Raw genomic sequence first — 24,564 nt, 5'->3', positions numbered from 1 at the left:
CAGATTTAAATAGACTCAAATGACAAATAACTATCCTTGCTGCAACTATATACATAGTTAGGCCAAATCTAATGAGAGCAGCCTTATTTTTTGATCAAGAATAATTTTTCTTTGAGATTAGCTTTGATCAAAAGAGAAATTTTGTGCTTCAATGAAAAATGTTGCATTGCCTGTCTATAACACATACTTTTGGATTATCAGAGTTTTGCTCTGTTCTTTGTCTTGGAACCAACTGGGATTTTACATCTCTTGCTAATTGTGAGTAACCTAGAAGCATGCAAATTCTGTCTTGTCTAGTTGATATTTAATTGACTTTCTCCCTTTTTTGTCAAAAAATCAGTTTTGTTACCTTTCTATAAATCCAGCTGGATCCTGCCACCTTGCCTAATTTGTAAATACTTACCACATCTTCATTCTTTCCGATTTCCTTCAATATCTAGTTATAATCCTCCAAACTAGCAACTCCAATTTGTTCTCTCCAATGTGTCTTGGAGTCATGGAGAACTAAAACCAGATCCCTACAGAGATTCCAGGTTGCCTTGTGATTGGCCCTTTCCCCAGGATTTGAAGAAGACCTGTGAGCTGAAGCCCAATGACTTGATATAAACCTCTAGGGGCTCATCACCACAGCAGACCATACATTGGGCTAGAATTCTCCCTGAATTAAGGAATTCTGCTTAAATTCTCAGTTCATGTATGCCCTCATATGAAAGATACCCAAGACTGTGGACAATGTCACAAAGAGCACTGATATCCTATCTTGAAAGCTTCAAGAAACTCCCTGAGTAGCACTACATAATCAAAAAGTTTTCACCCAATGACCCCTTGGAAATCACTGGAGCCTTAGGGTTCAACTCATGGCTCTTAAATTTATTACAAAACATAATATTAATTTTTACATTTTTCATTTTAGATATCTATCTTCTTTTAAGAAGTCTGATCTCCAGGACCCTAAAACAATAGTCCTTTGTCATATCAGCTCTCAAAAGATGGCCCAACTGGTTTTACAGAAAAAACAGCAACAAAAGTCCTTGAGAAACTATTTCTTAAGCCCTGCTTCATCTCAATCCAGAGGTTTATGATCTGCTGTGATTTTTCAGCAACAAATAATATTCATGTTGAACAAAACTATATGAGTTTGGGGGAACTGACATTGATGAACTTTATCTGACCTCTCTGCTCTCACAAAGCAGTAATAGGAGGCTGAGGTAAATTTCTACCTGCAAGTTTAACCTTAACTCAATTTGCATGGCCCACAAGTGAGTTTCTTCGAATATGTTAGGATGACTGGAGTGGAAATGTGATTTGCAGTCTGAGATTTAAAAACACTTCTTTTTCTGAGAACACTAAGACCTCATATATCAATAACCACTCTAAATGTACATGTACTGAATTCTCCAGTAAAAAGACACAGCGATGGATTAAAGAACAAGACACAAAAATATGCTGCCTCCAGGAAACACATCTCAGCTCCAATGACAAACACAGGCTCAGAATGAAGGGATGGAAAACAATACTTAGAGCTAAAGCAAACAAAAGAAAGAGATGTTACAATACTTATATCAGACAAAGTAGACTTCAACAGAAGAAAAGTAAAGAGAGACAAAGAGGGGCAGTATATAATGATGAAAGGGACATTCCACCAAGAAGACATAACACAAATAAATATCTATGCACCCAACACAGGAGCACCAAAGTACATAATGCAACTACTAACCAACCTAAAAGGAGAAATTAATAACAACATAATAATAGTAGGGGACCTCAAACTCCAGACACATTAATAGATAGATCATCCAGATGGGAAATCAACAAAGAAACATTGGAATTAAATGGAAAGCTAGACCAGTAGGAGTTAATAGACATATATAGGACATTTCAAACAAAAACAGCTGAATGCACATAATTATCAAGTGCACATGGCATATTCTCAAGGATAGACCATATGTTGGGAAACAAGGCAAGCCTCAATCAATTTAAGAAGATTGAAATAATAAGAAGCATCTTTTCCAATCACAATGCTATGAAGCTAGAAATTAATTACAAGAAAAAACCTGAGAAAAGGACAAAGATGTGGAGACTAAACAACATGCTATTGAACAACCAATGGATCATTGAAGAAATTAAAGTACAAATCAAAAAATATCTGGAGTGCCTCCTCATATTTGAGATCCAGATAAGCCCCCCATCCTCCCTGTCCTTCCCTCTTCTTTTTCCTTTCTATCTATATTGACTGATTTTTTAAATTATAAAATACTTAATGGAGTGTAATGTCACCATCATGGCAGAGTGAGCTTTCCCAGTAATCTCTCCCCTCCACCATACAACAAAAAAGACATTCAAACTCCAACAGAGGATATCCAAACACAACACAAAAGACATCTGAGAGACTCATGCAGCCATACAACAGAGGGAAGAGAGGTAGCCCCCCTCAGAGGAGGTGGAATGGGGTAAAAGAAAACTTTACTTCCTCCCAAAAAGACTGGAATCCAGGACCACAGGAAGCCTCCAAGAGAGAAGAAACGGAGGAGGGGAGATTTGTTCATGGGAACATCAAAGATCCCTGAGGGCCCTCCCTGCCTAGAGGAAAGCCTCTACTGAGGTGAAAGCTAATGTGGGGCTGACCTCATCAAGTCAACATTACAGGGGAGCAGAAGGCAACAGTAGAATAAGAAAACCCCAAGAGCACACAGAAGAAAGCACATCTCCACCCCCACCTGCCCTGCACTGGCTCCAGTGCCTGGGATCTCGGCAGAATGCAGAAGGTTCAGAATACACAGCTCTTGACCCCCAACCAGTGGCAACAGGTGGTAACTGTGTCCAAGTAATACCACAATGCACAAAAACAGAGCCACACCCTCTAGCAGTATCAAAAATTATTTTAAATCTCCAGAACAGAGAGAAAATGACAAGGACCCAGAAATTAGTCATGAGGACACAGAAATATGTACCCTAAATGTCAAAGAATTCAAAATAGCTATCATAAACAAACTCAACGAGTTCAAAGAGAATGTAGAGAAACAATTCAACAATTTCAGGAGCTACTTCAACAAAGAGATTGAAACTATAAAGAAGAATCAATCAGAAATATTGGAGATGAAAGACATAATGGAAAAGATAAAACAAAATATGGATTCCCTGAATGCTGGAGCAAACATCATAGGGGAGAGAATCAGCATAATTGAGCACAGACATGTTGAAATGCTGCAGATAGAGGAGAGAAAACTAAGACTAAAAAGAAATGAAGAAAGTCTCAGAAATATCCAAGACAATTAGGAAATGGAACATAAGAATCATAGGTATTCAAGAGGGAGAAGAGAAGGATAATAGAGCAGAAAGCTTGTTCAAAGAAATAATAGCAGAGAACTTCCCAAACCCAGGGAAGGAGATGGAAATCCCTGTGGAAGAAGCTAAAAGATCTCCTACATATGTCAATGTAAAAAGACCTACTGCAAGGCATATAGTAGTGAAACTGGAAAAAGAGAATGACAAAGAAAAAATACTAAGGGCAGCAAGGCAGGAGAAAATAACCTGAAGAGGAAACCCTACCAGGCTTTCAGCAGATTTCTCTGCAGAAACCTCACAGGCTAGGAGAGACTGGAATGACATATTCAAATCTTTGAATGACAAAATCTTTCAGCCAAGAATATTCTATCCAGCAAAAGTATCCTTCAGATATGATGTACAAATAAAAACTCTCCCAGATAAACAAAAGATAAGGAAGTTCATAGCCATGAGAACCTCCCCACAAGAAATCCTCAAGAAGGCCCTCATACCTGAAAACAAATGGAGAAACGGGTTACAAAGCATAGAGTAATGGGATAAATATGTAGACAAAATCAGAAAAGTGTAGCTATACATTAGAAGAGGTTAGCAAATACTCAAATAGAGCATTAAATATAAAGGGAAGAAAAACACCAAAAACAAGGATAACCTCGACACTAAACACAAACTCACAACATAAGATGGAATAAGATGTGAGAAAAACAAAGTAGGAGGCGACGAAGAAAGAAATTGAATTGGTTTACTCTAAGGAAATAAACAGCCATCAGAAAATGGACTATCTTATCCATGAGATTTTGAATACAAACTTCATGGTAGACAATAAACAAAAAAAAAAACAGAACAGAGACACAAATAATAAATAAGGAGAAAACAAAAAAAACACAACATAAAAATCTACATAACTCAATTGGTAGACCAAAACACACAGGAAGAGAAACAAAGGAAATGCAGGAGAACCAGAAAACAAGTGATAAAATGGCAGCATTAAGGCCTCATATGTCAATAATCACTCTAAACATAGATGGAATGAATTCTCCAATAAAAAGAAACAGAGTGATGGATTAAAGAACAAGACACAACAATATGCTGCCTCCAGAAAACACATCTCAGCTCGAATGACAAATACAAGTTCAGAGTGAAGGGATGGAAGATAATATTCCAAGCTGATCACAAACAAAATAAAGCAGATGTCGCAATACTTATGTCAGAAAAGTAGACTTCAAGATAAGACAGGTAAAGAGAGACAAAGAGGGGCAATATATAACGATAAAAGGGACACTCCCCCAAGAAGACATAACACTTATAAATATCTATGGACCCAACACAGGAGCACCAGAGCAGATAAAGCTACTATTAACAAACCTAAAAGAAGATATTAACAATAACACAATAATAGTAGGGGATCTCAACACCCCACTCACATAAATTGATAGATCATCCAGACAGAAAATCAACAAGGAAACAGTGGAATTAAATGAAAAGCTAGACCAGTTGGACTTAAGAGACATATATAGGACATTCCAACCAATTCAGCAGAATTTACGTGATTCTCAAGTGCACATGGCACATTGCCAAGGATAGATCATATGTTGGGAAACAAGGCAAGCCTTGATAAATTTAAAAATATTGAAATAATAACAAGCATCTTTTCTGATCACAATGCTATGAAGCTAGAAATTAACTAAAAGAAAAAACAGATAAAGGGACAAAGATGTGGAGACTAAACAACAGGCTATTGAACAACAAATGGATCAGTGAAGAAATTAAAGGAGAAATCAAAAAATATCAGGAGACAAATGAAAATGAAAACATACCATATCAACTTATATGTAATATAGCAAAAACCATATGAAGAGGGAAAATCATTGCCATACAGGCTCACCTTAACAAACAAAAAAATCCCAAATAAACAGTCTCAAAATACACATAACTGAACTAGAAAAAGAATAACAAACAAAGCCCAAAGTAAGCAGAGAGAGAGATGTAATAAAAATCAGAGCAAAAATAAATGCTATTGAAACAAAAAAAGACAGTAGAAAGGATCAGTGAAACAAAGAGCTGGTTCTTTGAGAAGATAAATAAAATTGCCAAAGCCCCTAGCCAGACGTACAAAGAAAAAAAGAGAGAAAGCTCAGATAAATAAAATTAGAAATGAAAGAGGAGAGATAACAATGATACCACAGAAATACAATGGATTATGAGAGAATACTACAAAAAGCTATATGCCAACAATATGGACAATATATAGGAGATGGATAAATCCCTAGACTCGTACAACATCCCAACACTGAATCAAGAAGAAATAGGTAATCTGAATAGACTAACCACAAGGAAAAATATTGAAACAGTAATCAAAAGCATCCCCCAAAATAAAAGCCAGAGACAGATGTCCTCCCTGGAGAATTCTATCAAACTTTCAGAGACAATTTAATACCTATCCTTCTCACAGTATTCAAAAAAATTAGGGAAGATGGAACACTTACTAACACATTCTTTGAGGCCAACATCACCATGATACCACAGCCTGACAGGGACAACACAAAAAAAGGAAAAGTACAAGCCAATATCGCTGATGAACATAGATGCAAAAATCCTCAAAAAAATATTGGCAACCCGATACAGCAATACATCAAAAACATCATACATCATGATAAAGTGGGAGTTATATATCAGGGACACAGAGATGGTTCAACATCTACAAAGCAATCAATGTGATACACCACATCAACAAATTGAGGAATAAAAACCATGTGATCATCTCAATAGACAGAGAGAAAGCATTTGACAAGATCCAACAGCCATTTATGATAAAAACTCTTAACAAAATGGGGATCGAAGGAAATTACCTCAACATAACAAAGGCCATATATGACAAACCCACAGCCAACATTGTACCCAATGGGGAAAAACTAAACGTGATGCCTCTGAGAACACGAACAAGACAGGGATGCCCACTATCACCACTCTTATTCAACACAGTACTGGAGGTTTTGGCCAGAGCAATTAGGCAAAAGAAAGGAATAAAAGGAATTCAAATAGGGAGTGAAGAAGTGAACCTCTCGCTGTTTGCAGACAACATGATCTTATATATTAAACAACCTAAAGAATCCAGTGGAAAAATATTAGAAATAATTAATAACTACAGTAAAGTTGCAGGGTAAAAAATCAACTTACAAAACTGAATTGCATTTCTATACTCTAGTAATGAACTTACAGAAAGAGAACTCAAGAATACAATTCCATTTACAATCACAAAAAAGGATAAAGTATCTAGGAATAAATTTAACCAAGGAGGTGAAGGACTTCTACAATGAAAACTATAAGACATTATTTAAAGAAATACATGGTAACATAAAGTGAAGGAAAGATATTCCATGCACAAGGACTGGATGAATAAACATAGTTAAAATGTCCATACTACCCAAAGCACCCTACAGATTCAATGCAATCCCAAGCAGAATCCCAATGACATTCTTCACAGAAATAGAACAAAAAATCTTAAAATCCATATGGGGCAATAAAAGCCCCCAAATATCCAAAGCAATCCTGAGAAACAAGAACAAAGCTGGTGGCATTGCAATCACTGACTTCAAAATGTACTACAAAGCCATAGTTATCAAAACAGTATGGTACTGGTACAAAAACAGACACACAAATCAATGGAATAGAACTGAAAGCAGAGAAATAAAACTGCATATCTAAGGACAGCTAATCTTCAACAAAGGTGCCATGAAAACACAATGGAGAAAAGACAGTCTTTTCAATAAATGGTGTTGCAAAAACTGGTCAGCCACATGCAAAAGAATGAAGGTAGACCATTCTCATGCCATACACAAAAATGGATCAAAGACTTGAAGATAAGTCCTGAAGTATAAAACTCCTGGAAGATAATATAGGTAGTATACTCTTTGACATCAAACTAAAAAGGATATTTTCGAATACCATGTCTTCTCAGACAAGGGAAACAAAAGAAAAAAAGAAACAAGCAGGAGTTCATCAGACTAAAGAGCTTCTGCAAGGCAAAAGAAACTAGACTCAAAAGAGAGACAATCCACCAATTGGGAGAAAATATTTGCAAGTCGTATATCTGACAAGGGGTTAATCTCCATAATATACAAAGAACTCTCTCAACTGAACAACAATAAACAAACAACCCAATTAAAAAATGGGCAGAGGATATGAACAGACATTTCTCCAAAGAACATATACAGATGGCCAACAGGCACGTGAAAAGACATTCAACATCACTAATCATCAGGGAAATGCAAATCAAAACTACACTAAGATATCACGTTATACCTGTTAAAATGGCTAGAATCACTAAAACCAAAAATAACAAGTCCTGGAGAGGTTGTGAAGAAAAGGAAACCCTCACACACTGCTGGTGGGAATGCAAACTGGTGCAGCCACTATGGAAAACAGTATGGAGACTTCTCAAAACACTAAAAATAGAACTACCATATGACCCAGCTATTCCACTACTGGGTCTCTAGCCAAAGAACTTGAAATCAACAACTCAAAGTGACTTATGCACCCCTATGTTCATTGCAGCATTATTCACAATAGCTGAGACATGGAATCAACTCACATGCCCATCGATTGATGATTGGATAAAGAAGATGTGGGGAATACATACACACACACACACACACACACACACAATAGAATACTGCTAAGCCATAAAAAAGATAAAATTGTTCCATTTGTAACATCATGGATGGACCTGGAGGGTATTCTATTAAGCGAAACAAGCCAAACAGAGAGAGACAAACACTGTATGATTTTACTCATATGCGGAAGCTAAACAAACTCACAGACGAAGAGAACAGTTCAGTGGTTACTGGGCCAAGGGGGCTGGGCAGTGGGCACAGCGATTGAAGGGGAGTACTTACATGGTGACACATGAGTAATAATGTACAACTGAAATTTCACAATATTGTAAACTATTATGAACTCAATAAAAAAATAAAGGAAGAGTAAAAAGTAGCAAATATCTAGATAAATGTAATCGCACATACTTCTCTAAGTTCTTTATAATGTGTCTGGTTTTCTAAAGCAAAGTGTTAACCTTGTCTGGCGGGGTTTTCATAAGTGTAGATGTAATAGACAGAACAACTACAGCACAAAGGGGTAAGGGTAAAAGTATCTACACCATGGTAAGGCTTCTACCTTTCTCTTGAAGAGGTAAAATGTTAACTCTATGTGGACTCTGTGAAATTAGGTGTGTATATTATAATACCTACAACAGCCACTTAGGAAACAACATGCAAAGAGTTACAGTTAGAACACCAATAGAAAAATTAAAATTGAATACTAAAAAGCATTCTAAAAAGGCAGGAAAGAGAAAACTGAAGAACAAACAATAGAGGGAACAAGCAGAAAACAAAGAATACAATGCTAACCTTGAAAAGAACCTTCAATAATGACATTAAATATAAATGGTGCAAACACAATGAAATGGCAGAGATTGTAGGACTTGATTAACAACAACAAGTATGACCCAATTCTATGCAGTATACCAGAGGTTCACTTTAATACAACGTTGCAAACAGTTTAAAAACAAAAGGATGAATATATTATGCAAACATTAACTAAAAGAAAGCTTAAGTTGCGAAAAAAATAAACCCACTTCTTTTTCTTTCTCCAGGCATAAGCAAACAACCTGCTAGGGAAGAGGCAGCAAGCTAGATGCACAGAAGTGAAGGACTATGCTACCAGGGTTCACCCAATGGACACCCTGCTTAGTGATATCAAGACTGAAACTCAAGGTTAAAACATGAGGTTCTCCAGTGAAATCCACAGATAATCCTCAGAGTTTTTAAGATTAAGGCAAAACTTTTGGGAATCTGCCTGGGTCCTCCTTCCTGATCTTTTCCCATCTCTATATTTTTCCCCATAAGCTTTAGGATACAATCCAAACTCTTACATGAGGTAATCCAGGACCTTCACTATCTAACCCAGGCATCAGCATCACAAAGCCATGGGCCAACAGGTATGTTTTGTTTGGTTTGCACAATGTTTTAAATTTGACTTAATTGCTGACACAAAAAATAGGGATATTATGCATACAATATCTGGATATCACCTTCTGGTAAAAAATCAGATATTCAGGCAACATAGGGCCCACATTTTTAGATGCCAACAATCACTGGAGCCCATTAGAGGATGATGCTTTTAGATGGTTTGCCACAAGCCCCACCCTCTATTACCAAGTCACAGAGATAGAATATCAGTTGCCATCCTATATCCAGCCTGCTTTGCTCATTTTCATCAGCTATCAAGACTCTAACTTCACCCCAACATATCTTTATGGTCTTATTTCTGACTCCTTCCCAATCTTTCCAGTCACATTCAATGACTTCCAGTTTCAAGAAAGATAATCTCACTCCCCTCAACTGTGGCTGTGTATATTTGTTTTCCCTGCCTATCTTTTCCTAAATATTACTCATTCATCAAAAATTCAACTCAGAGGAGGACGAGGACAGGGGTGAGACAAGTGAGGTACTTAGGGTACAAAATTTAAGGAGGCACTCACATCTGTTGCCCATCTGCACTTTGTATGAACCTAAGAATAAGTGTCTCCTTAAATTTGACCTCTAGTAGCCTCACTTGCCTCACCCTAGCCCAGGATCTTAGATATCACTTTTCTTAGAATCCCTCCTTGTTTATTCTCCCCATCACCCTTCCACATACAAACACACACACATACACACAAACACACACCCCAGTCTGGAATAGGGACTTCCATGTGCTTACCTCTATTATAGAACTTATTGTATTGCAATTGTAGTTTACTCACATGCCTCCTTTAATAGATTATGAGATCCTTGAGGGCAGGGATATATATTCTGTGTCTCTGAATCCAAGGTCTATGGCACTTAATGGACACTCACTACTTATTTACAAATGAGCAAAGATATATCAAGGATCCTCAGAACAGAACAAGGAGGTTCTCTCAAGCCAATGTGTGAAACAATCTTCTTTCTACCTTCTGGTACTGTGATGAGATAAGGAGTCATTTGCCTATACTTCCTAAAACTCACCTGAATGGAAGCTCCACAAAGGCAGGGTTCATAGCAGGTATTCAATAAAAATATGTTGAGTAAATCAATTGAGCTTTAGGAGGCTTCGGTTCTAGCAGTAAATCTGGCACTACCTAGCTGTGTGAGACCTTCTATAATCACTAATCTACCTCTGGACCTCGGTTTCCCTATGTATAGAATTGGAGGGTGGGGAGGGTGTCAAACTAGATTAATATTCTCTCTCTCATTGGTTTATGTAAAGTGCTTAGAACAATATCCGGTACTTGGTAAGCACTCCGAAAGTATGGCTTCTTTTTTCTTTTAATCTGCGAATTCAATTCTTCAAGCAAATTCTTACATGCTTCATTCGAGCTTGGGCAGATGGAAGACACTGAGGCTCCAAGGAACACAGTTGGAAAAACCCTGAGACCTGATCTGGGGTTCTAAAATGCTCACTGATGTTACAAAGACCATGTAGAAATCAGGGCCCTGGGCTCCGCTACAGAGATCCTGATTCATTTGATCTAAGATGGGTCCTGAGACTCTGGATCAACAAGATCTCCAGGCGATTCTGATATGAAGCTATATTAGGAGTAACTGAACTAGATATTCTCTAAGGTCCCTGTGCACACTGACATTTTGTTTTACATTTTCCTTTTGTAGTTAATTCAGGAAGTATAATTTCACACTGACATCTTTTTCCAAAAATTAGATTCTACCATCTTCCTAAGTAGGATCAATAACAACTATGAGTTTTTGAGCACCAACCACATGCCAGACACTAAGCCAAATGACTTACATACACTGCCTGATACATGTATTTATCTGACTGACTCCTCACAATTCTGTGAAGTAGATTATACTCCCTGCTTTACAGATGAGGGAAACAGAGGATCAACAAAGGCAAGTAATGTTGCCAAGATCCTAGAGCTAATAAATAAAACTCAAATCTGAAGCAGAAAAAAGACTACCTAAACACCTGGGATTTCCTTTCGTTACTGAGCCATAATGGTAAAGAAAAGGCCACGCAATGTCAATTTAAGGCACAGATGTCTTTCTCTAGAGCAGTGACAAATGTCATGGTCAGGGCAGTAAAACACTTTCTCCCACTTGTCCCTATTGTACACAGACTGCTCAGATTAGGTCCTAGAGCGGATCATCATGGGAAGCAACTCTTCAGAGAGGCCACAGGCTTTCCTTCACATTCTCTAGGAATCACTACTATCTCTGTTAGATAGCTGGTATCTACAATGGTGTTAATGTTACTGAGTTACCTCTTGCAGCCACCATGAAAAACTCATTGTGGGAAGAACCGCAAGAACCTCTTCACATGTAACGTGAAATCTAAAAGTTCAACTCAAAATTCCATCCTAACTGTACTCTTGCCAATATTTCCAGTGAAACAGAAGATGTACTGACTCAGAGCCAGTAGTGTTGGCAATTAGAGGGTATGGCACACTCTGCTGTTTCACCTTCCAAAGGAACCGGTTTTTCCCAAAAATAGTCTCCCAGTAGGGTCTCTAAGATTTCTTCTCAAAGCCTCCAAAGAGCCTCAGCCTCAGCTGTTGGAGCATTAGTTGTTCTTCTCACTACTACCACAAATCCCAGCTTTCAAAATGACAAATTCAACAATGGCACTGTCTATGACAGGCCAATGAAATTTTCAAAGTCTCTTTTCAGTCCCCATCAATAAACGTTAGTTCATGAGTCAGTATCCCTAAAAGCAAGGGTCAGATGATAACTATGAGTTTCTGCAGTTGGCAGGCAAATGGTAACTGAGTTAAAGGGTAACCATAAAGCATACATTAAGAATAAAATGTGTCTCAGGTACCAACTCACATGGAGCCCACAGACACCCATAGGAACCTGGAAGCACCAGGGGATCATTTTTATTCTTGTTTATAAGCCATTATGCTCAAGCTCAGACACTCTTATTTCCTGCATGGCACTAGTTGACATTTACAGTGGAGTTCAGGGAGGTAAGGGAGTTGAAACACAAAGTTCAGCATAAAAGATGACAGAAAACATATCTCAGATCTGTTGCTTGGCTTTGGGGATAATGGGCACCTGTTCAAAGTCAGACTCTTCTAGCAGAAAAAAATAGATATTTAGGGAAATCTACCATGTATCTCCAATCTTCAAAGTTACCAATCGATAGGTAAGTAGTAGTTATTTTAACAAAGAAGTATGTTTTAGTCAATTTGAGCTGCTATAACAAAATACAGTGGATTGGGTGGCATATAAACAACAGATATTTCTCATAGTTCTGGAGGCTGGAAGTCCAAGATCAGAGTGCCAGCATGGTCAGGTTCTAGTGACAGCCTTCTTCTGGGTTGCAGACTGCTAACTTCTCATTGTATCCTGACATGATGGAAAGACGGATAGAGAGCTCTCTGAAGTCCCTTTTATGAGGGCACTAATCCCATTCATAAGGGCTCCACCCTCAAAATCTAATTACCTCCCAAAGCCTCCACTTCCTGCTACCATCACATACGGAGTTAGGCTTTCAACATGAATTTTGGGGAGATACAAATATTCAGTTCATTGCATTCCATCCCTTGCCCCACAACATTTATGTCCTTCTCACATGCAAAATACATTAATTCCATCTCAACAGCCCCAAAACTCTTAACTCATTCCAGTGCCAACTCTGAAATCTAAAGTACAAAGTCTTATCTAAATACCTAAATCAAATATGAGTGAGGCTCAAGGTACGAATTATCCTGAGGCAAAATTCCTCTCTAGCTGGAAAGTGTGAAACTAAACAAGTTATGTGCTTCCAAAATACACTGGTGAGACAGGAATAGACAAGACATTCCCATTCCAAAAGGGAGAAAGGGAGGAAGGGATGATGGGTCCCAAGCAAGTCCAAAATCTAGCAAGGCAAGTTCCATGTGATCTTAAAGCTTGAGAATAATGCTCTTTATCTTGATGTTCTGCCTTCCAAACTCACCGAGGCAGCAGTCCTAACTTCTAGGCCCACTAAGGTGGCAACATCACTGCCACAGTTTGGTGGAGGGCTGCCTACACTGTGGCTCTCTGTAGTAACCCCAGTCATGCCTTGGTGGTGTCTGGATGGCAGTGTTGTACTCTCAGGTTTCTGGAGGGTGGCCCCACCCCTATGGCTCCCTGGGTATTGGTCTTACCTTTTGAAATCTTAGGTGGAGGCAGCCCTGCCTCCCAGGGCCTATGCACTCTAGGCCTACCATGTGAGTAGCAGCCCTGATGATCTCTGAATCACCTTCAGGGTCCTTTGTCCCTTGCCTTGAAGAACAGTGCATGTTCACAGCAAAATTACTCTACGGTCTGGTCCTGTAGAGTCTAAGAAGTTGAACGGTCTTCCTTCATTTTGTCCCATTTTTGCCGTTTCATTTAGACCTAACTGGCAGTGTTTCTGCTGGTACAATCCCATCTCTATTCCTGGATTTTGTTGAGACGATTGATTAAATCCATGGTTCACACTAATCTGCTTATCAAATAGTAAATTCACCATACCCTTAGTGTTCTCTTCCAAACACACTTTCTCATTTTTTGTAATACGGACAGGCAGAGAATTATCCAAATTTTAAGTTCTGGTTCCATTTTGCTCAACAATTCCATCTTCAATTAATTTCTTCCCTTTCACATTTTACTATAAGCAGTCAGGAGGAACCAATACACTCCTTTAATACTTTGCTTAGAAATCTCCTCAGCCAAAGATCCAATTTTATTGCTTGCAAGTTTTACCATCTACAAAACACTAGAACATGAATATAATTCTGCCAACTTCTTTGCCTCTTTATAACAAGGATCACCCTTTCTCCATTGTCCAATAATAACATCTTCCTCATTTCTGTCTGAGATCTCAACAGAATGGCCTCTACCATCCATATTTCTACCAATATTCTGTTCATGACTACTTAAGTATTGTCCAAGAAGATTGAAGCTTTCTCAACCATTCTCTTCTCTTTCTGAGTTCTCACCTTACTTGCCTTTAAATGCACCTTAAAACTCTTCCAGCCTCTGGCCATTACCCAGTTCCAAAGCTACTTCTACATTTTCACATATTTGTTATAGCAGCACCCCCAGTGTTCAGTACCAATTTTTGTCTTATGAGTTTGGCTGCTATAACAAAATACCATAGACTAGGTGGCTTATAAACAACAGAAATTTGTTTCTTACAGTTCCAAAGGCTGGCAGTCTGAGATAAGGGTGTCAGCATGGTCAGGTTCTGGTGAGAGCTCTCTTCCAGGTTGCAGAGAACTAACTTTTCATTGTATCATCACATGATGGAAAGAAAGTCATAGAGCTCACTGGGCTCTCTTTTATAAGAGCACTAATTCCACTCACGAGGGCTCCACTTTCATGACCTAGGCACTTCCCAAAACCCCACCTCCTAACACCATCACATTGGGGGCTAGAATTTCAACAGATGAATTTTAGGGGGACACTAAACATTCAGTCCATTGCAGAGTACAAAGAAAACAAATCTCGTATTAACAATAATGATTAAATAGCTAACATTTATTTAGGCACTGTGCACACTTTGCATTGATCACTTCACCCCTATTTTATAGTTTAGAAAAATTAACACTCAGAGAGGTGAAGTCACTTGCCAAAGTTACACAGCTAATAAGTTGCAAAGCTAGGGTTTAAACTTGGGCTCTCTGACTTCAGAGCCCATAATATTAACTTTTAAATAAGTCATGCCCTTGGACCAAAATAGATTTACAGAAGTAAAATGGAGTGAATAAGGAAATAATCCAAATGCAAATGTCTGCCTCACTAGTTACACCACCAGATTTAACCAAAACTGTCACCAATCTTAATCGTAGTAAAAATAGTCATTGTAGTATTATATATAATAGTGAAACGTTGGAAATAGGCAAATTTCCAACAATAGTTGAATATTACATAAAGTATGGCTCCTGTAATAATGAAATTCCAATGCACCCATTATTCATTCATTCAGCAACCATGTATGGAGCATCTACTATATGCTGTGCACACTTCTATGTGCTAGGGAAACAGCAGTGAACAAAACAATGTTCTTGAGCCCCCACAAAATTTACAAAGAATTTTAAAGGTTATGAGAAAATGCTTATGATGAAATGTTAGGCTAAAAAGACAAAATTAGGTATCTAGTATGAACTAAACTGCACACACATAAAACAGATACATGTGCAAAAGAGAGTTAAAAGATAACATGTCAGAACTTTCAGTACATTGCTTCTGTGCCAGAAGTAATTTTATTCTTTTATATAGTATTCATATTTACTACAATGAACATTTAATGATAATATATTTTTTCTTTTAGTTCTAGGGTTCATAAATATGATTCTGTTACTAACATGTTTCAGTGAAATGAGATCATTCACAATAGTTCTGTGGTTCAGTGTTCTCATCCAGCAAATGCTTTACACTAACTCTTTAACTCAGTGGTCACCAAACTTTTTCTTAAATGGCAAGAGGGCAAATATTTTAGGTTTTGAAAGCCTTCTAGTCTCTGCCACTACTACTCAATGCTACTGGTGTAGTGCTAAAGCACCCAAAGGACAATACTTAAACAAATAAGTGTGGCTATATTCCAACAAAATTTTATGTGATGGGCAAGATTTGTCCAAAGGGCCATAGTTTGCTGACAATACTTTAACTTCATAACTACTATCACAAACACAAAGTTCCTTTTACTGACACAGTTCAATCTCACCTTTGTAACATCCTTGATAGATACTAACCATATTTGACAGAAGACAAGACTAAGGCTCAGAGAGAGGAAATATCTTGTCTAAGATAACACAGCCCTTCGAGTGAGTTGTTAAATTCAGTTCCCAAGGGAGATGTCAAATCTTCTGTTGCCTGAAAAGCTGTACATATATAAATACTAATTTAAAACTTTCTGGGGAATTTGTTCCTTAGAAGACTATTACTCTGATTTATCTTGGAAGATAAACAAAATCAAACTTTAATTTATCCTTTGCAAAAAAATATCATGCATTAGATTCTTTAAAGAAAAATTGCCCTGCAGACTGACTGAGTCAAAGGCCTCAGTGGAGGTTTAAGGGATATCTTTGGATTGCTTTTGTGTAAGGAGGAAATGCAACTGGGAGGGAATGTTTCTTTATCCTTTGTAAGCAGTCTCCCAGGAGCTTGGCACTGGACCACAGGGGATGAAGATGCCCAGGTTCTCTGTATCCACAACCAAGAAGGCTGCATGATCTCAGACCTGCATTGAGAGGCACATGGTCACGTGTAGCTGAAGACTTACCAATGTTAATTTCGTCATCAGTCAGAGTGTCTCCAATGAAATCAAACTGAAAGGACTGCAGCGTCTGTGAAAATTTCTGAACAGCTGAGGAATAATCTGAAAAGGAAGGGAAAGAGGAGAAATGGTCAACACTGCTGTCTTTTGATTGATTTCCTCATCTCTGTTAGGGCAGATGGGAGAAAAGCATGAGGAAGTGCTGCCAGCACATAAAAACTAGCATTGAATGCAGTTAAGTAAAAGATTAGACCTTCAGTAGAAGATTTGAACAAGTAAAACCACACACTAAAGAAGAAGGAGGGAAGCTTAGTGAAATCCTTCTTTAAGTTATGGGATAGGTTTTATCCTCAATCCCTGTGCTCTCTGACCTGTTCTACTCAAAGCCTGTAAGAGTTAAAGCTACTTAGTTGTACAACTAAAAGAGTCTCCTTAAGCATTCATTGAGCACTGTTATGGGCAATGGACTTGCTTTCTCACCTCTTGCCAAATATTTACAATCATCCTACAAAGAAAAATTTAACTCCATGTCTCAGAGCTAGCTGGAAGAGCTGGAACTAGAAGCCAGGCAGTCCATCTGCCTCTGCAGGGCCCTTTCAACGACAATAGAGGCGCCATTTGGAGACTATAACATGAACCAGATGACAGCTTGGGTTAGGATACTATCTGGCAAAGGAACAAATTTAACTTGCTCACAGAGTATTCACCTAAGGACATAAATTAAGGAGAAAATGAATGAAAATACTGAGAGTGCTATGGCCAGACAAATGTATTTTTTTTGGTCAGTGATTTTTAAATTTATTATACAAAATTTTAATGATGGTATAAAATTTCATCACAATTGAGTGACGTCAGCATGATGGCAGACAACAGCAAGTGGAACCTATGATAGGGGGCAGCAAGAACCACAGCCAAACTGGTGGCCCAGCTGCCAGTGGTGGTACCCCCAACATCAGCTTTATCAGCAGCAGGGGCTGCATACAAGTCCCCAGGCTTCTGGGCCCGGGCAGCAGCAGCAACACCCATGAAACCAGCAAACTGGGCAGCAGTGCAACAGCAGCCTGAGACAACCTGGGGGCAGCAGCATAGCTGGTGCATTGAGTGGCAGCATCCGAGCCTATGGAGAGCCAGTGGAGGAACAAGATACCCAGGAGACCCAGGAAGCAGCAGAAGTGCTGGGATGCTGGTGACCCAAGTAGCGACACCTGAGACTACACTGACATTGTAAGCAACACAGCACCAGCAACCTCAGAGGCACCAGCAGCACAATGAGAGTACTGACAATGCCTCTAGCAGGGGCAGTGGGTGGTGGGAATTGCAAGCCCTCAAACAAAACCGGAAGTAGCTCAGAACAAAAGTAACCAAAGTCTTATGCAAAGAAGAAAGGTGGTTACTACCACAAATACACAAGCAGAGGTTCAATTCCTCAAGTACCGTGTGAAACTACAGTAACATGACAGAACAAAAGAATGAAAACTCTCCAGAAAACAAACCTGAAGTCACAAAACATTATAGTCTAACTGACAGAGAATTCAAAATACCTGTCATAAAGAAACTCAATGAGTTACAAGAAAACTCAGAAAGATAGTTCAGTGAGCTCTGGAATAAAATTAATGACCTGAAGGAATACTTCACCAAAGAAATTGAAATTCTTATAAAAAAAAAAAAAAAAAAACAGAAATTCTGGAGATGAAGAACACAATAAATGAGATAAAAAAAATAATGAAGAAAGCATTAAAAATAGAGCAGACTTATGGAGGAGTAATTAGTGAGCTTCAAGATAAAAAGCCAGAAACGATTCAGGTGGAGGAGGAGAGAGAACTAAGACTTTTAAAAAATTAAGAAGTTCTTTGAGAAATATCTGACTCAATTAGGAAAAGTAACATAAGGATTAAAGGTAGCCAAGAAGGAGAAGAGAGGGAGAAAGAAACAGAGAGCTTATTCAAAGAAATAATAGCTGACAACTTACCAAACCTGAGGAAGGAACTGGACATGAAAGGACGTGAAGCTAAAAGAACTCCTAATTAGCTCAATGCAAAAGAACCTCCTCCAAGGCATATAATATTAAAACTGTCAAAAGTCAATGACAAAGAAAAAATATTAAGGGCAGCAAGAGAGAAGAAAATAACCTACAAATGAATCCCCATCAGGCTTTTAGGAGATTTCTCAGAAGAAAGTCTACAGGCTAGGAGAGAGTGGAATGATATATTCAAAATATTGAAAACTAAAACTATCAGTCAAGAATACTCTTTCAGCAAAAATTATCCTTCAGATACAAAGGAGAAATAAAACTTTCCCAGAACAAAAAAAAAACAGAAGGAGTTCATCACCACTAAAACTGCCTTACAAGAAATGATGAAGGGAGCCCTACCTGAAACAAAAGACAAAGGTTTACAAAGCTTTGAGCAAGAAGATAAATAGACAAAATCAGAAAATTTCAGCTCTGTATCAGACTAGATTAGCAAACTCTAACTTATAACATAAAAATAAAGGGAAAGAAAGCATCAAACAACCATAATCACTTCAATTTGGGCACAGACTCAAAACACAAAAAAGAATAATTTATGATAACAAACACATAGAAGGGGAAGAGGAAAGGGAGGGAACCTGAAAAGTCTAATGGATATAAGATTCCATCAGAAAAAGGACTATCTCATCTACGAGATCTTTTATACAAACCTCATGGTAACTACAGAAGAGAAAATCAGAGCAGAGTCACAAATCATAAAAAAAGAGAAAACTATCACAGAAAACCACCAAGTTGAAATGGGAGACAAAAAGAAAAAGAAAAGAACCAATGGAACTATAGAACAACCAGAAAACAAAAGATAAAATGGCAGTATTAAGCCCTCATATAACAATAATCTCTCTAAATGTAAATAGACTGAACTCTCCAATCAAAAGACAGAGAGTAGCTGGATGGATGAAAAAACAAGACCCCACAATATGCTACCTCCAGGAAACAAGTCTCAGCTCCAAAGACAAACATACACTCAGAATGAAGGGATGAAAGATGATAATCCAAGCAAATGGCAAGCAACAGAAAGCAGGTATAGCCATACTTAAACCAGACAAAGTAGACTTGAAGATAAAAAAGACAACAAGAAACAAAGTTGGCATTATATGATCATAAAGGGGACAACCAGGAAGAAGACATAGCATTCATCAATATACATGCACCAAACACAGGGGCACCAGAGTATATGAAGTAACTATTAACAGACCGAATTGGTGAAATGGACAGCAACACAATAACAGTAGAAGACCTCAACACACCACTTACATCAATGGGTAGATTATCCAGACAGAAAGTCAACAAGGAAAGAGTGGCCTTAAATGAAACACTAGAGTAGATAGCCTTAATAGATATATATAGAATGTTCCAACCGTAAACAGCAGAAAACACATTCTTTTCGAGTGCATGCAGAACATTCTCAAAGATAGACCACATGTTGGGAAACAAAGAAAGCTTCAATAAATTTAAGAAGGTTGAAACATGTCAAGCAACTTTTCTGACCATAATGCTTTGAAACTAGAAATCAATTACAGGAAAAAAGCTAGGAAAGTGAGAAATATGTGGAGACTAAACAACATGCTACTTAACAACTATTGGATCAATGAAGACATCAAAAGAGAAATAAAAAAATACCTACAGACAAATGAAAATGAAAACACAAAATACCAACTGTTCTGGGATGCCACAACAGGCACTAATAGGGAATTTAAAGCAGTACAACACTACTTCAACAAAGAATAAAAATTTCAAATAAACAAGCTTATCCTATACATAAAAGGACAAGAAAAAGAAAAATAAACAAAGCCCAAACTCAACAGAAGGAAATAAACAACAAAAATCACAGCAGAAATAAACAAAATAGAGACTAAAAATAACAATAGAAAGGATCATTAAATCTAAGAACTGGTTCTCTGAGAAGATAAACAAAATTGACAAACCCTTAGACAGACTCACTAAGAAAAAAGAGAGAGGACTCAAATAAACAAAATCAGAAATGAAAGAGGAGAAATTACAACCAACACCACAGAAATACAAAGGATTAAAAGAAGTAGTGTGAAAAGCTATGTGCACAAACCGATAACCTAGAAGAAATGGATAAATTCTTAGAATCATATGACCTCCTAAATCCAAATCAAGAAGAAACAGAGAATCTGAGCAGACAAATCACAAAGACATTGAAACAATCATCAAAAACCTCCCCCTAAACAAAAGTCCAGGACCAGACGGTTTCTCTGGTAAGTTCTACTAAACAAAGAATTAGTTCCTATCCTTATCAAACCATTCAGAAAAATTGAAGAGGACGAGATGCTTCTTAACTCGTTTTACAACCAATATTACTTTGATACCAAAATCAGAGAAGGACAACACAAAAAAGGAAAATTACAGGCGAATAACTCTGATGAAGATAGATGCAAAAATCTTTAACAAAATATTAGCAAATCTAATATAAAAATATATTAAAAGGATACTACACCACAATCAAGTGTGATTTATTCAAGGGATGCAGGGATGGTTAAATATCCACAAATCAATCAATGTGGTAAACAACATTAAAAAAATGAAGAATAAAAATCACATGATCATCTCAATAGATGCAGAGAAAGCATTTGACAAGATCCAACACCCATTTATGATAAAAAAAAAATCTCAGTAAAATAAGTATAGAAGGAAAGTACCTCAACATAATAAAGGCCATATATGACAAAGCCACAGTCAACATCATACTCAACAGTGAAAATGAAAGCTATTTCTCTGAGAACAAGAAGAAAACAAGAATGCCCACTCTTGTCACCCTTATTCAAAATAGCACTGAAAGTTTTAGCCAGAGCAATTAGGCAAGTCAAAGAAATAAAACAGATCCAAAGGAAGAAGTAAAACTCTCACTATTTGTGGATGACATGAGTCTATATGTAGAAAACTCTAAAGAATTCACCAAAAAACTATTAGAAATAATCAACAAATACAGGACAGTTGCAGGATACAAAATCAAATTACAAAAACCAGTTGCATTTCTATACAATAATAATGACCTAGTAGAAAAAGAACTCAAGAATACAGTTCCATTTACAATCACAACAAAAGAAATAAAAATCCTAGGAATAAATTTAACCAAGGAGGTGAAAGACCCATACACTGGAACTTATATTATAGAAAGAAATCGAAGACATAAAGAAATCAAGTGTTAGTCTATGCTCCTGGATAGAATTGATCATAGTTAAACCGTCTATATTACTTAAAGCAATCTACAGGTTCAATGCAATCCCAATCAGAATCCCAATGACATTCTTCACAGAAATAGAACCTAAAATTTATATATATATAAAAAAAGACCCTTAACAGCCAAAACGATCCTTAAAAACAAGAACAAAGCTCAAGGCATCACAATCGCTGACTTCAAAATGTACTACAAAGCTATAGGAATCAAAACAGCGTGGTACTGGGACAAAAACAGACACAGAGATCAATGGAACAGAATTGAAAGCCCAGAAACAAAAGAACACATCTATGGAGAGTTAACCTTTGACAAAGGAGCCAAGAACATAAAATGGAGAAAGGAAAGTCTCTTCAATAAATGGTGTTTTGAAAACTGGACAGCCACATGCAAAAGAATGAAAGTAGACCATTATTTACACCATACACAGAGACAGGACAGAGACAGGACAGAGACAGGGCTATAAGCAGCCTGTCATATGCCCTCCTCCCACAGAAGGCCCTCCGAGTCTTATAGAGAGCACCACATGGAGAGACAGACGGCAGCTGGAAAAGGTGTGCAGGTATATGAAGGAACTCCTTCCACCACCCAGCACTCCAGCCCTGTGATGGCACAGACCACTGCGCAGTGAGAAAAGCAGCAGCTGGGGGAGGCACACAGGCACTCCAGCCCAGAAATTGACTAGAGCATGGCACAGAGAGAAAACCAGAGGCTGGGGGAAGCACAGGAGAAAGAAAGCACCTCACCCCCTGCCTCATGCTCAAAATCTAACATTGGTCAAAGCGTCACACAGAGAGAAAAGGAGTCAGTGGCTGGAGTTGGGGAGCCCTGGAACATGCTGGGACAAGAATACACAGTGCCTGATACCTACCCAGTGGCAGGAGGTGGGAGCTGCGACCAGATAATAAGACTATGTGGAGGCAAAAGTTGATGCCATCAAGCAGTATGAAAAAGTACATTAAATTTCCAGACCAGAAGTAAAGTGAAAACTAACCAGAAAGCAACACTGAAGAAACAGAAATTCATTAAAAAACTCAACGAGTTACAAGAAAACACAGAAAGACAAATCAACAAATTCAGGAACATCATCACAAAAGAGAGGGAAACTTTAAAGAACAACCAAATAGAATTGTTGAAGATGAAAAATACAATGTGTGAGATAAAGAAAAGACTAGAGTCACTAAACAACAAAGATGACATTATGGAGGACAGAATTAGCAACTTAGAGGACAGTAACATTGAAATGCTTCAGATTTAGGAGAAGAGAGAAGTAAGCCTAAAAAGAAATGAAGAAACTCTCAGAGAAATATCTGACTCAATTAGGAGAGGCAACATAAGGATTACAGGTATTCCAGAAGGGATAGAGAAGGAGAATGGAGCGGAATCTCATTCAAAGAAATAATAGCTGAGAACTTCCCAAATCTGGGGAAAGGGCTGGAAATACAAGTGAAATAGGCCAATAGATCTCATAAGTAGATCAATATAAAATGACCTACTGCAAGGCATATAGTAGTAAAGCTGGCAAAAGTAAATGACACAGAAAAAATACTATGAGCAGGAAGGCAGAAGAAAATAACTTACAAAAGAACCCTTATCAGGCACTCGGCGATTACTCAGCAGAAACATTACAGGCTAGGAGGTGGAATGATTCAAAATTATGAAAGACAAAAATTTTCAACCAAGAAAACTCTATGTAGTGAAAAAATTCTTCACATACAATGGAGAAATAAAAATTTTCCCAAATAAACGAAATTACGGGATTCCATTGCAACAAGAACCACCTACAAGAAACACTCAAGAAGGTCCTCACACCTGAAAAAAAAATAAGAAAAGGGCTACAAAGCCCTGATCAAGGAGATGACTAGATAGGCAATAATCAGAAAATGGCAGCTTTCGAGCAGATCAGGTTAGAAAACACTTAACTTTAACATTAACAATAAAGAGAAGGGAAAAACAAAATAAAAATAATCTCAGCATTTTAACCACAAATTCAAAACACAAGATGGAATAAGATATGACAAAAATAAGTTAGAAGGGGAAGAGGAAAGAGAGAATTGGCATAGTCTGAGGAAATGGAGACTATCAGAAAATGGAGTATGTCATCTACAAGACATTATATGCAAACTTAAAGATGACAACTAAACTAATAATTAGAACAGAACCGTATATGATAAACAAGGAGAAAATGAAGAAAGCCACCACAGAAAACTACCTAATTGAATTGGTAGTCTGAAATACAAGTGAGGAGAAACAGGAAGTGCAGAAGAACTGGAAAGTGAGTGATAAGATGACAGTATTAAGCCATCATATATCAATAATCACTCTAAATGTAAATGGAATGAATTTTCCAATCAAAAAACACAGAGTGGCAGGATGGATTAAAGAACAATACCCAACAATATATCCCCCCCCGCCAGGAAACACATCTCAGTTCCAAAGACAAACACGGGCTTACAGTGAAGGTATGGAAGACAATACTTCAAGTTAATGGCAAATCAAAGAAAGCAGGTGTTGTCATACTTAGACAAAGTAGAGTTCAACATAAAACAGGTAAAGAGAGACAAAGAGGGGCAGTATATAATGATGAAAGGGACATTCCACCAATAAGACACTTGTAGACATAAATGCACCCAATACAGGGGCACGAAACTACAAAAAGCAACTATTAACAAATCTAAAAGGACATATTATTGACAACACATTAATAGAAAGGGACCTCAACATCCCACTTACATCATAGATAGACCATCCAGACAGAAAGTCGACAAAGAAATAGTGGAATTGAATG

The 24,564-nt window shown here is 37.7% G+C and overlaps 1 protein-coding gene across 2 annotated transcripts in view; it reads right to left on the bottom strand.

Moving 5' to 3' along the window:
• OPHN1 (oligophrenin 1) overlaps window positions 1–24,564 on the bottom strand; it is a 495,334-nt gene that overhangs the window by 290,259 nt on the left and 180,511 nt on the right. For both annotated transcript variants that reach the window (XM_046673421.1, XM_046673422.1), the window contains exon 3: window positions 16,555–16,650. In XM_046673421.1, coding sequence (XP_046529377.1) covers window positions 16,555–16,650 — 96 coding nt within the window. The remainder of the gene's footprint in view (window positions 1–16,554; window positions 16,651–24,564) is intronic.

Source organism: Equus quagga, chromosome 10 (assembly GCF_021613505.1).
Source record: "Equus quagga isolate Etosha38 chromosome 10, UCLA_HA_Equagga_1.0, whole genome shotgun sequence".
Classification (NCBI taxonomy): Eukaryota; Metazoa; Chordata; class Mammalia; order Perissodactyla; family Equidae; genus Equus; species Equus quagga.
Note: the sequence above shows the minus strand (reverse complement) of the source record. Positions and strands in the feature narration are given on the sequence as shown.